The following is a 12,838-nucleotide window of genomic DNA, read 5'->3' as shown; positions in this document are numbered from 1 at the left end:
GTAGAGGGTCAGCTTGATAGACCTCTCAGAGTTCGATGGTCAAGTAGCAGACCTGATAAAACTGATCGACTGGTCGCGCTTAGACGGACCAGGAGTGGTCGGTAACTTTATTGTGCGCCGGGTGATGCCCTGCCAAAGGAGGGTACACTCAGCATACGAGTACGCGGGGAGCCAGGACCCGACTAGGATGAGTCCTGATGGTCTGGAGAAGGCGGAGGTGCAGCAACTGATGAACGAGCTGTTCAACTTTACGGACGACAACTTCGTTCGAAGCAGTGATCGGATGCACGCCTTCAAGCTGGGTCGACCAGCGCCCAAGGTAAATAAATAGTGTTACTGACTAGTATTACTTTTGGAGTACTTGCTCTCCCAGTTGTTGACTTGTCATCGGTTCTACTGCAGATTGGAGACGTTGATCGGTGCGCAGTGTACGTGTCACTGGCACCTGGTATGGAAAATCCTGCGTGGGTGGACCTGCCAGAGGATGACGCTGCTCGATGTCATCAATACACCAGCAGCGAGGAGGAGCAGAACCGTCCCGCCCTGACCACCGAGGATAGGGTAGCGGGGAAAAGGCCACTAGCAGTGGATCCGCCCCCTGCGGAGGCGCTGCCGGCAGAGAGCAGCCAAGCGCCGAAACGTCGTCGGCTCGTCAGGATCACCGACGATGACGAGGAGGAGGAGGCGGCGCCATCTTTGGTTCGAAAGCCATGTAGTCGTCCGGATGTTGCACTGGCCACTGCTGGTCGGATGACCAGCGACCCGCCTGCCCCACACGCCGAGCCGACGCGTGTTTGGAGAGACAGGGGCAGCGGTGACGGCTGGTAGGACCAGGAGAAGGTTCTTCACAGCAACGCACAGGCGCTCCGATCTGTAAGTTGCTCAATGTCACATTTTTGTTAGCATGGCATCGGACGTCGACCCTGACCATATTGCTAGCCAGAGGACGGCCGAGCCCGTGGCTGTCGTTGGAGACGCCATGCTACAGACCACCCAGGAGCATGCCGAGGAGCAGCCCGCGACGACGACCGAGGCTGAGAGTGCCGAGGAGCATCCGGCCCCGGCAAGGGCCAGAGCGAGCACCCCTACAAGGGACGGAGAGGCTGCGAGGATGCCTCCCCCAAGCAACGTTGCGGAGGAAGAAGGCAGAGCTCCGACTCCCCCGCCAGCTGAAGAAGGGAGGGTCCCAACCCCGCTCCGAGCAGGGGCCTCTTCACCAGTAGGTTCCCCTGGCCTAGATCAGGGTCCAGTGATGCCTGCGACCACGGCCGGGGGTAGTGCGGAGGGCGAGCAAGCCCGAACAGCCTCCGATGACGAAGTGGATGAGATCCAAGGTCGTCCCAAAGATGGCCGCCAGCACGTGTATGTGTGGCGCCAACGCGAGGACCACTTCATTGGTCATAAGGAACTCAGGAAGACGGAGGAGGCCGCGAGGGTGGAGCGCGCAGCGAAGCGGCTTGTGGACGAGGTTAAGCTAAGTGGTCTTTTGCACTGCTCAAAGTTTATATGCATTGTTTCTGGATTCAGTTTGTATTCTTCTTGTACGACGCAATGAAAACAGCGAAGTACCGAAAAAGGTGCTTCGACCAGATTGAGGGCATCGTGGCCGATAACATGGCCCTATCCGCGGAGGTGGACCAGCTTCGGTCAGAGGCCGAGGAGAAGACGACCGAGATGGGTGCTCAGGAAGAGCGCCTGCTCGACCTAAATCGGTGATTAGCCGACAAGGATCGGGAGAGAAAAGGTTAGTCATGCACTCTAAGCAATTGTATATAACTGTGTAGTTTTTATTGACCAGAGACTACCCCTGCAGACTTAGAGGAGGAGGTTGCACGCCTCCGACGAGAAAAGGAGAGGCTCGACCAGGAGCTTGCCGGGGCGCTGGAGACCGGGTGCCGAGCTGGCGAGGAGCTGAGCAGCAAGAGTTGGGAGTTGTCCGGTGAGAGTCGTTCTATCCATTTTCCCTTTGACTGCCCAACGTTCCATTTCTTGTTTGTATACTAACCTCCTGCTTGGTTTATAGTGCTCAAGGTGAATACCAAGAAGCACTTCGACGAGCTGATCAAGGACCGGGACTCCTGGAAGGCCAACTGCATCAAGCTTTGGAACGGAGTGGCCCCGGTTCTTGATTTGATCAGCCCCGAGCTCCCTGAAGACCAGCTCCGCGCGCCGAAGCTGTCGCCAGTCAAGAAGGCGCAACGGGCGTGGGACTGGCTCTAGCATCCGCTCTAGTCCCGGTCCTATCTTTGACAGCGCATCCGCTGCCTGGTTCTTATCCTGGACCACGTGGATGTATTCTATGTCGTAGAAATTGGATTCCCATTTGCGAATTTCTTTGTAGTAGAGGTCCATCTTTTCGTGCATTGTGTCCCATTCTTTGTTTAGCTAGTTAATGACCAGGGCAGAGTCGCCGTGAACGTAGAGGCGTTTGACTCCCAGTTCGACAGTCAGTCGAATGCCGTGAAGGCATGCTTCGTATTCAGCGATGTTGTTTGATGCCGGAAAGAGAATCCTAAGGACGTAGCGTAGTTTGTCCTTGTTGGGCGTCACAAAGAGTATTCCAGCGCCGGCACCATTGATGTTTAAGGACCCGTCGAAGAACATTGACCAGTGGTCGGAAGTATCGGAGAGGGGAGGCTCATTGAAGTCCGTCCATTCTGCGATGAAATCGACCAAGGCTTGAGATTTGACGGTAGTGCGGCTCTAGAAATCCAAGGAGAATGGGCATAGTTCCATTGCCCATTTTACAATTCTGCCATTGGCGTCCTTGTTGCGCAGAATGCCCCCCAGGGGGAAACTAGTAGTTACCAAGACCCGATGACCATCGAAGTAATGCTTTAGCTTCCTTGAAGTTATTAAGATGGCGTAGATGAGCTTTTGTATCTGAGGGTACCTGGTCTTGGACTCGTTAAGACTTCACTTATGAAGTAAACTGGTCTCTGAACTTTGTATACATGGCCTGGCTCATCCCGCTCGACCACCATTGTCGTGGAGACAACCCTGTCGGTTGCTGCTATGTAAAGGAGCAAGTCCTCGTTGGGTTGAGGCGCTGTGAGAACGTGTGGTGAAGTGAGAAAGGTTTTGAGCTGGGTAAACGCAACGTCGGCTTCCTCTGTCTAGGAGAATTTTTCTGACACCTTTAAGAGCTTGAAGAAGGGGAGGCCTTTTTCTCCTAGTCTAAAGATAAAACGGCTGAGAGCAGCCATACATCCGGTGAGTTTTTGAATGTCCTTAACATTCTTGGGTGGTCGCATATCGAGCACTGCTTTTACTTTTGAGGGATTCGGCCGTATGCCATCGCGGCTAACGACGTTGCCGAGCAGTAGACCGGAGGGGACCCCAAAGATACATTTCTTGGGGTTAAGCTTCCACTTGTATTAATTTAGTGCCTTGAAAGTTCGGTCTAGGTTGTCGATAAGAGTGCTCGCGTCCTTTGTTTTGACGACGACGTCATCTACATAAGCCTCGACAAGGTCATCACGAATCTCGTCGTGGAGGCATTGCTGAATAGCCCGTTGATAAGTGGCTCCAGCGTTTTTGAGTCCGAAGGACATGGTCGTGTAGCAATACGCGCCGAAAGGAGTGATAAAAGATGTTTTGATCTGGTCATCTTCCTTTAGCGAGATCCGGTGATAACTAGAGTAGCAATCTAGAAAGGAGAGGAGTTCGCATCCGGCCGTTGAGTCGACCACCTCGTCGATGCGAGGGAGACCAAAAGGATCTTTAGGACAGTGCTTATTGAGATCAGTGTAATCAACGCACATTCTCCATTCATTATTCTTTTTCGTACAAGAACCGGATTGGCAAGCCAATCGGGATGATACACTTCTTTAATGAATCCGGCTGCTAGAAGCCATGTTATTTCTGTCCTAATAGCATCCTTTTTGTCACGAGTGAACCATCGCAGCTTCTGCTTGATAGGTCTTGCGGTCTTTGAGACGTTTAAGGAGTGCTCGATCAGGTTTCGCGGGACGCCGGGCATGTCCGCGCGTTTCCACGCGAAAACGCTTACATTGTCCCTGAGAAATCTGACGAGCGCGTCTTCCTATTTGGGATCCAGATTGGCCCTGATAAGGGTCGTCTTCTCGAGGCTGCCGTCGACCAGCTGTACCTCCTTGTGGTCTTTGGATTTTGAATTTTTCCTTGGAGTCTCCTGCTCGGGTAGTCGAAGTTGGTCGGGTGGAAGCTGCGTGGCTTGAGCCACGGTTTCTGCCATGCGGATTGAGTGGTCAATTGCCTCGGTGATCTTGAAACTTTGCTCCTCGCAAGTGTATGTGGTATAAACATTGTCTCCGACAGTTAGGACGCCTTTCTCTGTTGCCATTTTAAGGACCAGGTATGAGTAGTGCGGAATGGCCATGAACTTTGTCAGCGATGGTCGGCCCAAGATGGCAAGGTAAGTTCCGTCAAAGTCGGCGACCACGAAGTTGACGAACTCTGTTCGAAAGTGGTCGGGCGTTCCGAACTGGACAGGCAGTGTTATCTGTCCGAGGGGTACTGAACTTTGACCTGGCAGGACTCCCCAGAATTGTGCGTCATGGCTTTAGTTGTGCCAGGTTATCTTGAGAGCAAGCAAGCTGTTGCGAAAGAGGATGTCAATGGAGCTTCCCCCGTTGACGAGGACACGCTCAAATCTGATGCTGTTGATGCAAGGATCCAGGATTAGAGGGTAACGTCCTGGCTCCGGGATGGCGGCCCACTGATCCTTCCTGCTGAAGGAGATCTCCCTGTGCGACCAGGGAGGAAATTTTGGATCAGCGATTAAACCGTCTGTGCTGTCCACGTTGAGGCAGGCCCTCTTTAGGAGCTTTCTTTCTCACTTGGATTCGATGGAAACTTTGCCTCCTAAGATAGAGTGGACCACGTCGGTAGGGTTGACATACTGGTGTCGTGGGTCCCTATCCTGGTCCTCGTCTTCGTCTTCGTGATCGCGCCCGTCCTGCTTCCCGTTTTTCTTGGCGGAATCATCTTGAGCAGCCCGCCGCGTGTAGATGCTTTTGAGGACACGACATTCTTCCATTGTGTGGTTAGACTTGGGGTGGAGTTGGCACGGTCCCTTCAACGTCTTGTTATAATCTTCCTGGTAGTCCCGCCGTCCGTTGGGGCGCTTGACTGTATTCACCTCGTGGTCGTGATCGCGAGGGCGCCTGCTCCTGAAATCATCACGATTGTCACGCCGCCTATCCCAACCTTCTCTATGGTCGCGGTTGTCGGGGCAACGGTGGTTCCTGTTATCAAAACGACCACGACTGTCGTCCCATCGAGGAGGCTGGTCGGGACCCCTCGCATCCTCTCGGATGAGTTTTTCTACGTCATCGGCATCGGCGTAGTTTTTTGCCGTGGCAAGGAGCTCAGCCACCGTGGTTGGCCTTTTGCGCAGTAGCTTGTTACTTAGTGCCTCGTGGAAGCGTAGCCGTTTGATGAAGGCGGATATGGCCTCATTGTGAGAGATTTTTGGGATTTTAAGGCGCATATCCGAGAATCGTCGGATGTAATCGCGCAAAGGCTCGTTTTTCCTGTCCCTTATTCTCTCGAGGTCATATTTGTTCCCGGGCTGCTCGCAGGTAGCGATAAAATTGTCGATAAATGCTTGGCGCAATTCTTCCTAGGAATCGAAAGAGTCCTCGGGCAGGCCCAGGAGCCACTGATGACCAGCCTGGTCGAGGACGACTAGGAAGTAGTTGGCCATGACGTGCTCATCGCCTGCTGCTGAACGGACTGCAATCTCATAGAGAGTGATCCAGTTTTCTGGGTTTTCCTTACCGTCGTATTTTTTGAGCTTCTCGAGTTTGAAGTTGCGGGGTCATACGACTTGGCGAAGGTGTGAGGAAAACTGTCTCAGGCCGGGAGGACCGTGCGCGGCGTCGTACTCAACACACCGCAGGTTCTCGTGCACCGCTCTTTCCATAGCGCGCATGTTGATGCGGTTCCGGGCGTCTTTGGGAGGGATGTTGTATCGTAGATCCCTGTCCTGGTTTACCTCCTGACCACGCCCGCGATTCTGCTCGCGGTAGCCACCGGCGTCCCGACCACCGTTGCCACGCCGTGAATCCTTCCGACGGATATTGGGGGAGCGGCTACAGTGGTGCTCGCTGGGTTGTGGTGAGGTCCGGCTGCGATGAGTCTGGTCGGAGGAGACCTCTGTGTAGGAGATAGCTTGGACCCTTTTGAGCAAGGTAGCTGTCTGTCCCATCGCGGCGATCAGATGCGCGCGTACGTTGGATCGGACACCCTGGCACTCGGGAGTATCAGGGAGTCGGTCTAGGTTTGCCATAGCAACAGCCACATTAGCACTTGGCATTTTGTAGACTTGCTGATCTCCGACCATGTTGAAAGCGTCGCTGAGGTTATGCGGCGGGAGTTGTCGTTCCTCGTCCGCGCGTCGCCGAGCACGGTCGGCGTTGCGCTGTTCGCGGAGCTGCCTCTGATCGTCTGTCTCTCCGTCGACAACCGGTTCGTCGTTGCTGACATTGAGGACGAGATCTCCCCATCAGGGCGGAAAGACCGGGAAGCGAGAGAAACCCGGAGGGTACGGTGGTAATTCCAGGTCGTAATCTTCGTCCTCAGAGTTTATAACCTCGGTGGGGACGGATCCAGTGCTGGAGTTTGTGCTGGAAGCCTGGTCGTTTGGTAGTTCTCGGATTGTCACCATGTTGACGTAGTGAAGAGCCGATCGACTGTTCCATTTTGGCACCCAACCCGCCCTGTTGAAAAGGGATTGGATGTGCCGTGAGTAGTAAACGGCTGAGTTGTTTGGCAGAGTCGGGGCGAGCGGACGGAGTGGTGGCGCTCGCCTGTATGATGCGCACCCCCACCGACCCCGAGTCCGAGATCAAGAGGACGATCTATGGCATGGACGGGATTGCACCAGGGTTCCTCCGGGAGCGTCGGGCGTGGGAGGACCGTTTTCCCTCCAAGGAGGATGAGATCGGGTCGTCGGGAAGCAAGGACGGTACCTGGAAGACGGTGGATGACGACGGGCGGTTCCCATGCCTCGTCGACCTGTTCTTGCGCCACGGGGGCTCCCTCGAAACCGTCGAGAACCTTATCCGCGGTGTCAAGGCACGGGCTGATCGAGAGATGGAGAACTGGTGCCCCGATCGGATTCGTATCCGGGCTTCCACCGATCCGTCCGAGCCCAACATCTTCCTCGACGACAAGAAGGAGGCCGAGAAGTGGGAGCATGTCGAGGAGCTCCGCCTTTGGATGAAGCACGTGGTGGGGCTCCTGTCGGACATCATCAACAACGGGCTCGGGCCGGCTTATTTCGTAAGTGTTTTTCGATCTTTGATCTTCGTGGAACCTTTCGGCTTGGTGTTCTAACTATTCGACCGTCGGCTTCGCAGGATATGAAAGAGACCTCCCGCATCAAGTCGAGCTTCATCCACGCCACAAGATGCGGCTGGGAACAGCTCCCCGTCCTCAAGGACCAACTCCTCGAGTCGGAAGAAAAGCTCCTTCAGGCTTATAAAGATCTCATAGCGCTCGATGAGGAGAAGAAGGCGAGGGAGGCTGCCTTGGTCGAGGCTTGAGAGGCCTCAAGGAAGGCGGAGGAGGAGACGACGCTGCTGCGGGAGCGGGCTCTGACGGTCGAGGAGGCCGCATCCAGAGCCCGGGAGGAGGCCCTGTCCTACAAGAGTGCCATCGCAGACCTGGATAAGGAGAAGGGACTCCTCAAGACCGACTTGGACTCCCTCTAGGAGTCCTTCCAAAAGATGAAGGTGGAACACGTGAACGGCGAGATCGCCAGGAGCGCCGCGGAGGAAGCCAAGAGGAAGGCCCTCGAAGATCTCGAGGCGGAGCGGGCTCAATCCCGCAGGCTCTCTAACGACGTCGAACGTCTGAAGGGAGAGCTGTTGGAGAAGAGTGGGGCCATCGCTCAGGCTGGCAAGGTGATCGAAGATCTCCGCGTTGCCAACACCGAGCTGGCCCGTTCCAACAGAGAGATTGAGAGGGCCAACACTAGATTAGTCAGCGAGAACACGGCCCTGGAGGAGAGCGTCCGAGGTACGTTTTCCTCTGTCGGATTTTTTCTTTCGAGGTGTGCTTAGTTTTTCCTAAGGCTTCTTTTATTGGCATTTTCAGGGCTTAAGGACGAACTCCTAGCCGCCCAAGTCGAGGCCCGTAATGCTAAGGCCCAGCTCGAGGCGGAGGTTGCTTTGAACCGTCGTGTGCGGATGGCGATAAGCGACCTCTCGACTTCTTGGGAGGTCGAGCCTATGGACGAGTCGAGGGAGGGAGCTCGAGGCGACGCACTGGTCGACCAGCTGTGCTACTTAGGCGCGACGCTGAGAGACCGAGTGCGGGACGCTCTCCACATCGGGGTGAAGCGGGCGATGGCAGTTGTCTGCTCGGGCTTCTCCTATGACATGGAGGTGGTGTCCCATGGCTTCGTCACCGACATCTCCAAGACCGACGCGGAGAACGAAGAGAGGCTCCACGCCTTGATCGACGACGCGAAGGCTCCTGGGGAAAGGCTGGCTAAGCTTTTTGAGCCTGAGGTGCTTCCTCCTGAGACTGGCTTGGGCGCAGGCGGGGGCGGTGAGGATTGTGCCATGGACTGAGGCCTGTGAGCCTGCGCAGGGTGCCTGGGGCCCCTTGTATAATACTTTGTCAATATGCTTTTTAAATGATACAGTATCTTTTTGTAATTGCTAAGTGTTGATTTGTCTTTCCACTCGAGGTTCTTTTATTTCTCTTTGCGCCTACGTTTGTATTCCTTGTTCGATCTTTCGTCCAAAACAACCTCGATCACCTCAAGGGTAAGGAAGTGAGTAGAGTTTCCGTAGCCCGGGGGCGTAGGAGTTCTCAGGCTCGTTGTCCCTCGGCCTTTGAGAGGCTCGAGGCGCCTTAGCTACTCGAATCGTGCAAGGTTTACTAAGTAAGAAGAGGAAATTTCTTGGCTTTTTCGACGCTACTAAGTAAGAAGAGGAAATTTCTTGGCTTTTTCGACGCTTGGGGGGGTCGTCCCCCTGGTAGCCCCTAAGGGGGTGTTGACTATGATGGGTCATAGTTGGCGCCCCCTTCTAACGTCGAGATTATGACTTGTAAATCCTCGGTACAAAAAGAAGTTGCTCGAGGGAAAGACTTCATTTATTCATGCATTCGTTTACAGAGTCTTGGCACAAAATGTACGTTGGAACGTAAGTTTTGAACTTCTAGGGGTAGAATCGACGTAGTTGTTCGATGTTCCATGCGTTGGTGAAGACCGCCCCCTTCTCATCCGCTAGTTTGTACGTTCCTGGCTTCAAAACCTCGGCCACCACGTACGGGCCTTCCCATGGCGGGGTTAGCTTGTGGCGTCCTTGATTGCTCTGTCGTCATCATAGAAGAAGGTCGCCCACGTTTAAGTCCCTCTTACGTACGTGTTTGTCGTGGTAGCGTCGAAGTTTCTGTTGGTATCTGGCAGAGTTGAGGAGGGCCATGTCTCGAGCCTCCTCAAGCTGGTCGACAACATTCTCTTGAGCTTCCTTATTCGATTGCTCGTTGTATGCCTTGAGTCGAGGAGATCCATACTCGAGGTCCGTTGGGAGCATGGCCTCAGTGCCATAGACCATGAAGAACGGGGTGTATTTGGTGGCCCGGCTTGGCATCGTCCTCAAACTCCATAAGACCGAGGAAAGTTCCTCGACCCACTTCTTGCCGAATTTCTTCAGGCGATTGTAGATCCTTGGTTTGAGCCCCTGCAAGATCATGCCGTTGGCACGCTCAACCTGGCCGTTAGTTCGAGGGTGAGCCACCGCGGACCAGTTCACACGGATGTGATGCTGATCGCAGAAGTCCAAGAACTTTTTGCCGGTGAACTGGGTGCCGTTGTCGGTGATGATCACGTTAGGGATTCCGAATCGGTGTACGATGTCGGTGAAGAAAAGGACGGCTTGCTCGGAGTGGATGTTGGTGATGGGTCGAGCCTCAATCCATTTGGAGAATTTGTCGATGGCCACCAGCAAGTGGGTGTACCCTCCTTTCGCTTTTTGCAGGGGCCCCACTAAGTCGAGTCCCCACACCGCAAATGGCCACGTGATGGGGATCATCTGAAGAGCGTGGGCGGGCAGATGTGTCTGTTTGGCGTAGAACTGGCATCCATGACATGAGCGTACGAGCTCGATGGCATCTGCTGTTGGGTATTTTAAACGCAAACAGAAAAATCCGCAAGCGCACGGATACCGATGTAGCTTTCACCCGGGAGTATTCCAGAGTATCGATTTTCCACAGAGAACGTGAGTGTACTAATTAAGATCCAAGATCACCCAAGGATAACTATATAATTATTTTTGGTGGGAAGAGAGGAAGTTTCCTGAGAGTTCTCTAGTTGATCTAAGAATCAAGAATTACTTCAAGATTATCTATATCGGGACATCAGAGCACTAACCACAGAAAGAGATGAGAAGGGGGCTAGGAAGGTCTGACTACGGTCCTACAAACATCGATCCGAACGTGGTGGAATACGTCGACCGTTAGGGCTGTCACTACCCTAAGGCTACCACAACAATCCACAGGATTGGGTGCAATCCCAGGTAATCGCAAGACTAAACACCACGTCTAATCTATTAATTACTACTCTAGCATTATAAAGACTAGAGCACTTGATGCAAGCGGGAATCCAATAAATAACTTGAATGTAAATAAAAGTAATTAAAGAACTCAGGAATTATGAATTGAAGAACCTGGAGAATGATGAAGAACGAACCAGATGCTGCAAAAGTATAATGTTGAGGAAGATCCGACAGATCCAGCTCCTCCTCCGCTCTCCTCTTCTCTCTCCCTATTTTCTAGATTACAACTAGAACTAGAACTAGAGGAACTAGAACTAGAACTAGATGAACTAGAACTAGATCTAGATGAACTAGAGGTAGAACTAGAAGAACTAGAGGGATCCTCTCTACTTGGATGAAGAATTGAAACCCTAGCTTTGATTCTGTAGAAGAGGTATGATCTCCAGGGGCCAGGGGATCTGGTTTTATAGTCCCTTCAAGTGAATCTGGGCCGTTGGATCAAACCGACATTGATTGAACGGTTATTGTTGATCCTTTAGGTCGGTGGAGCAATATCCCGAAAGAGAGTCCTGATTGGACTCTGGCTGAGGGCGGGCGCCCTCAGGACTAGGGCGGGCGCCCTGTCCCTGAGGCCTCTCGGCTTCCGCTTCGGTCCCGTGGCTTCTAGAGTCTTCTAGATGATAGAAAATTGTGCGGCACGTTAATATCTCTATGTAAACCCGACGTGTGGGCCTTTCCTCCATATTTCCTGATAACCCCCTGCAGATATAGACAAACACCAAAACTTGTGGAATTCTGTCGGATAAAACCCTAAGTCTAGGTGTTGGTTGCATTTGGATCCTTTTCTATGATTAATTGATGGTTAAATATGAGCATTAAGGACCGTCAACAAGCTCCCCCAAGCTTAACCTTTGCTCGTCCCTGAGCAAAGATTGACTCAAGTGTTTCTGCAGTGGTTTCATAACTTAAAGATACACATGCGTTTAAACAAGATCTCATCTCTGGTTAGAGTAAACTGTTAAGACTTAAAACTTACTCATTTACCTTTCACCATGGGACTTGTAACCGTCACTTCTGTCTTGAGTAGTTAAAAGATAGAACGGTCTAGTCAAGCACCATGTCTCTTATTCTTGATCAGCTATAGCTCTGGAGTTTTTGCAGATTTTCAAATAAAACTGAGAGATTCCTTGTATGACTCTCTCTAGTCTCTCTTTTGTGGTATTTCTGGATCCTTACCAAGGTAGTAAAGGTGTATGCCTTCTCTCAAAGTATGTGGTATTTTTGGTATGAGGCATAGTGACATTGCCTTCTCTCTCACCCTACTCTAATAAGGTTTTGATATCTGGAGCTCATAGGTGGGAGACAACTAATACATACTTACAAGACATTTATTGCATAGTCAAACCATAGATCCAGAAGAACAAGTCAATAAGTCAAATCAAGATGTGCATGTGTGGCGAATGAATGGTGATAATGGTGAAAGTAATGGTGAAAGTCTAATTCTACTTTTGCTCTTTTGAGGGGGTACATACCTTTCTTGCTCTTTTGAAACTTTTTGAGGAGAATGAGATGCTCTATATTTTTTTCTTTTCTCTCAAGTGGGTATCTTGTACCCCTAATTCTACTGTCGGACACTTGTCCATTTTTACCTCTCGTCTCACTTTTTCTTTTCTTTCGAGGTTCCGGGCACTTGCCCCTTTTTATTTCCTCGTATCTTTTTTTTCTCTTTTTTTCTGTTTTTTTTAGAGCACTCATCTCTTGAAATAATGTAGCAAGTGGTAGTAACCAAGATAACTTGAGCATTTATTTCACAGGGGAAAAATAGAAATGTTTTTGGCTATTCTCTCCCAGTTTAGGAGTAGAATATTTTTGGGTGGTTCTGGAGATGGAAATGGATATATGTGGATGGTACTTCCTGAGTAGAAGCAGCATGTATGAGTGAATGTGCAAGTGAATCTTGATTTAACCACATGACAGGCTCCTAAGGGTCTACACAGCTTGACCACACTCAATGCTCATAAGCAGTAAAAAGTAAATGTGTGGCTCAAAGTCTAGCAAGCATGTATATATGGCTGTGGTAGGAATTTAAACTCTCATCATATAGGAACTCATCATGTGACATTTTAAAGGTTTTCAAAGATAAAATTCTCCAGAATTCTAGCATCTCTAGGAACAGATAAACAACAGCTCAACCTTCCCATATCATATCCGTTAACGACTTAGACTTTAGATCAAGTACTCTCCCCACAAGTTAAGGCTTAGAGCAAAACTTAATTAATAACAGTTATGCCTAAACTTGAGAGAGATTTCAATTTTGAGAACTAGTCATGGTAGAGCAACTA

General features: G+C 51.5%; 1 protein-coding gene across 1 annotated transcript; it reads left to right on the top strand.

Moving 5' to 3' along the window:
• Positions 451-2,220, top strand: LOC110433662 (nucleolar and coiled-body phosphoprotein 1-like). Its single transcript, XM_021456165.1, has 4 exons — positions 451-824; positions 904-1,468; positions 1,528-1,646; positions 2,139-2,220. The coding sequence occupies exons 1-4, from the start codon at positions 451-453 to the stop codon at positions 2,218-2,220; spliced, it is 1,140 nt and encodes a 379-aa protein (XP_021311840.1).

This window comes from Sorghum bicolor, chromosome 3 (genome assembly GCF_000003195.3).
Source record: "Sorghum bicolor cultivar BTx623 chromosome 3, Sorghum_bicolor_NCBIv3, whole genome shotgun sequence".
Taxonomy (NCBI): domain Eukaryota; kingdom Viridiplantae; phylum Streptophyta; class Magnoliopsida; order Poales; family Poaceae; genus Sorghum; species Sorghum bicolor.
Note: the sequence above shows the minus strand (reverse complement) of the source record. Positions and strands in the feature narration are given on the sequence as shown.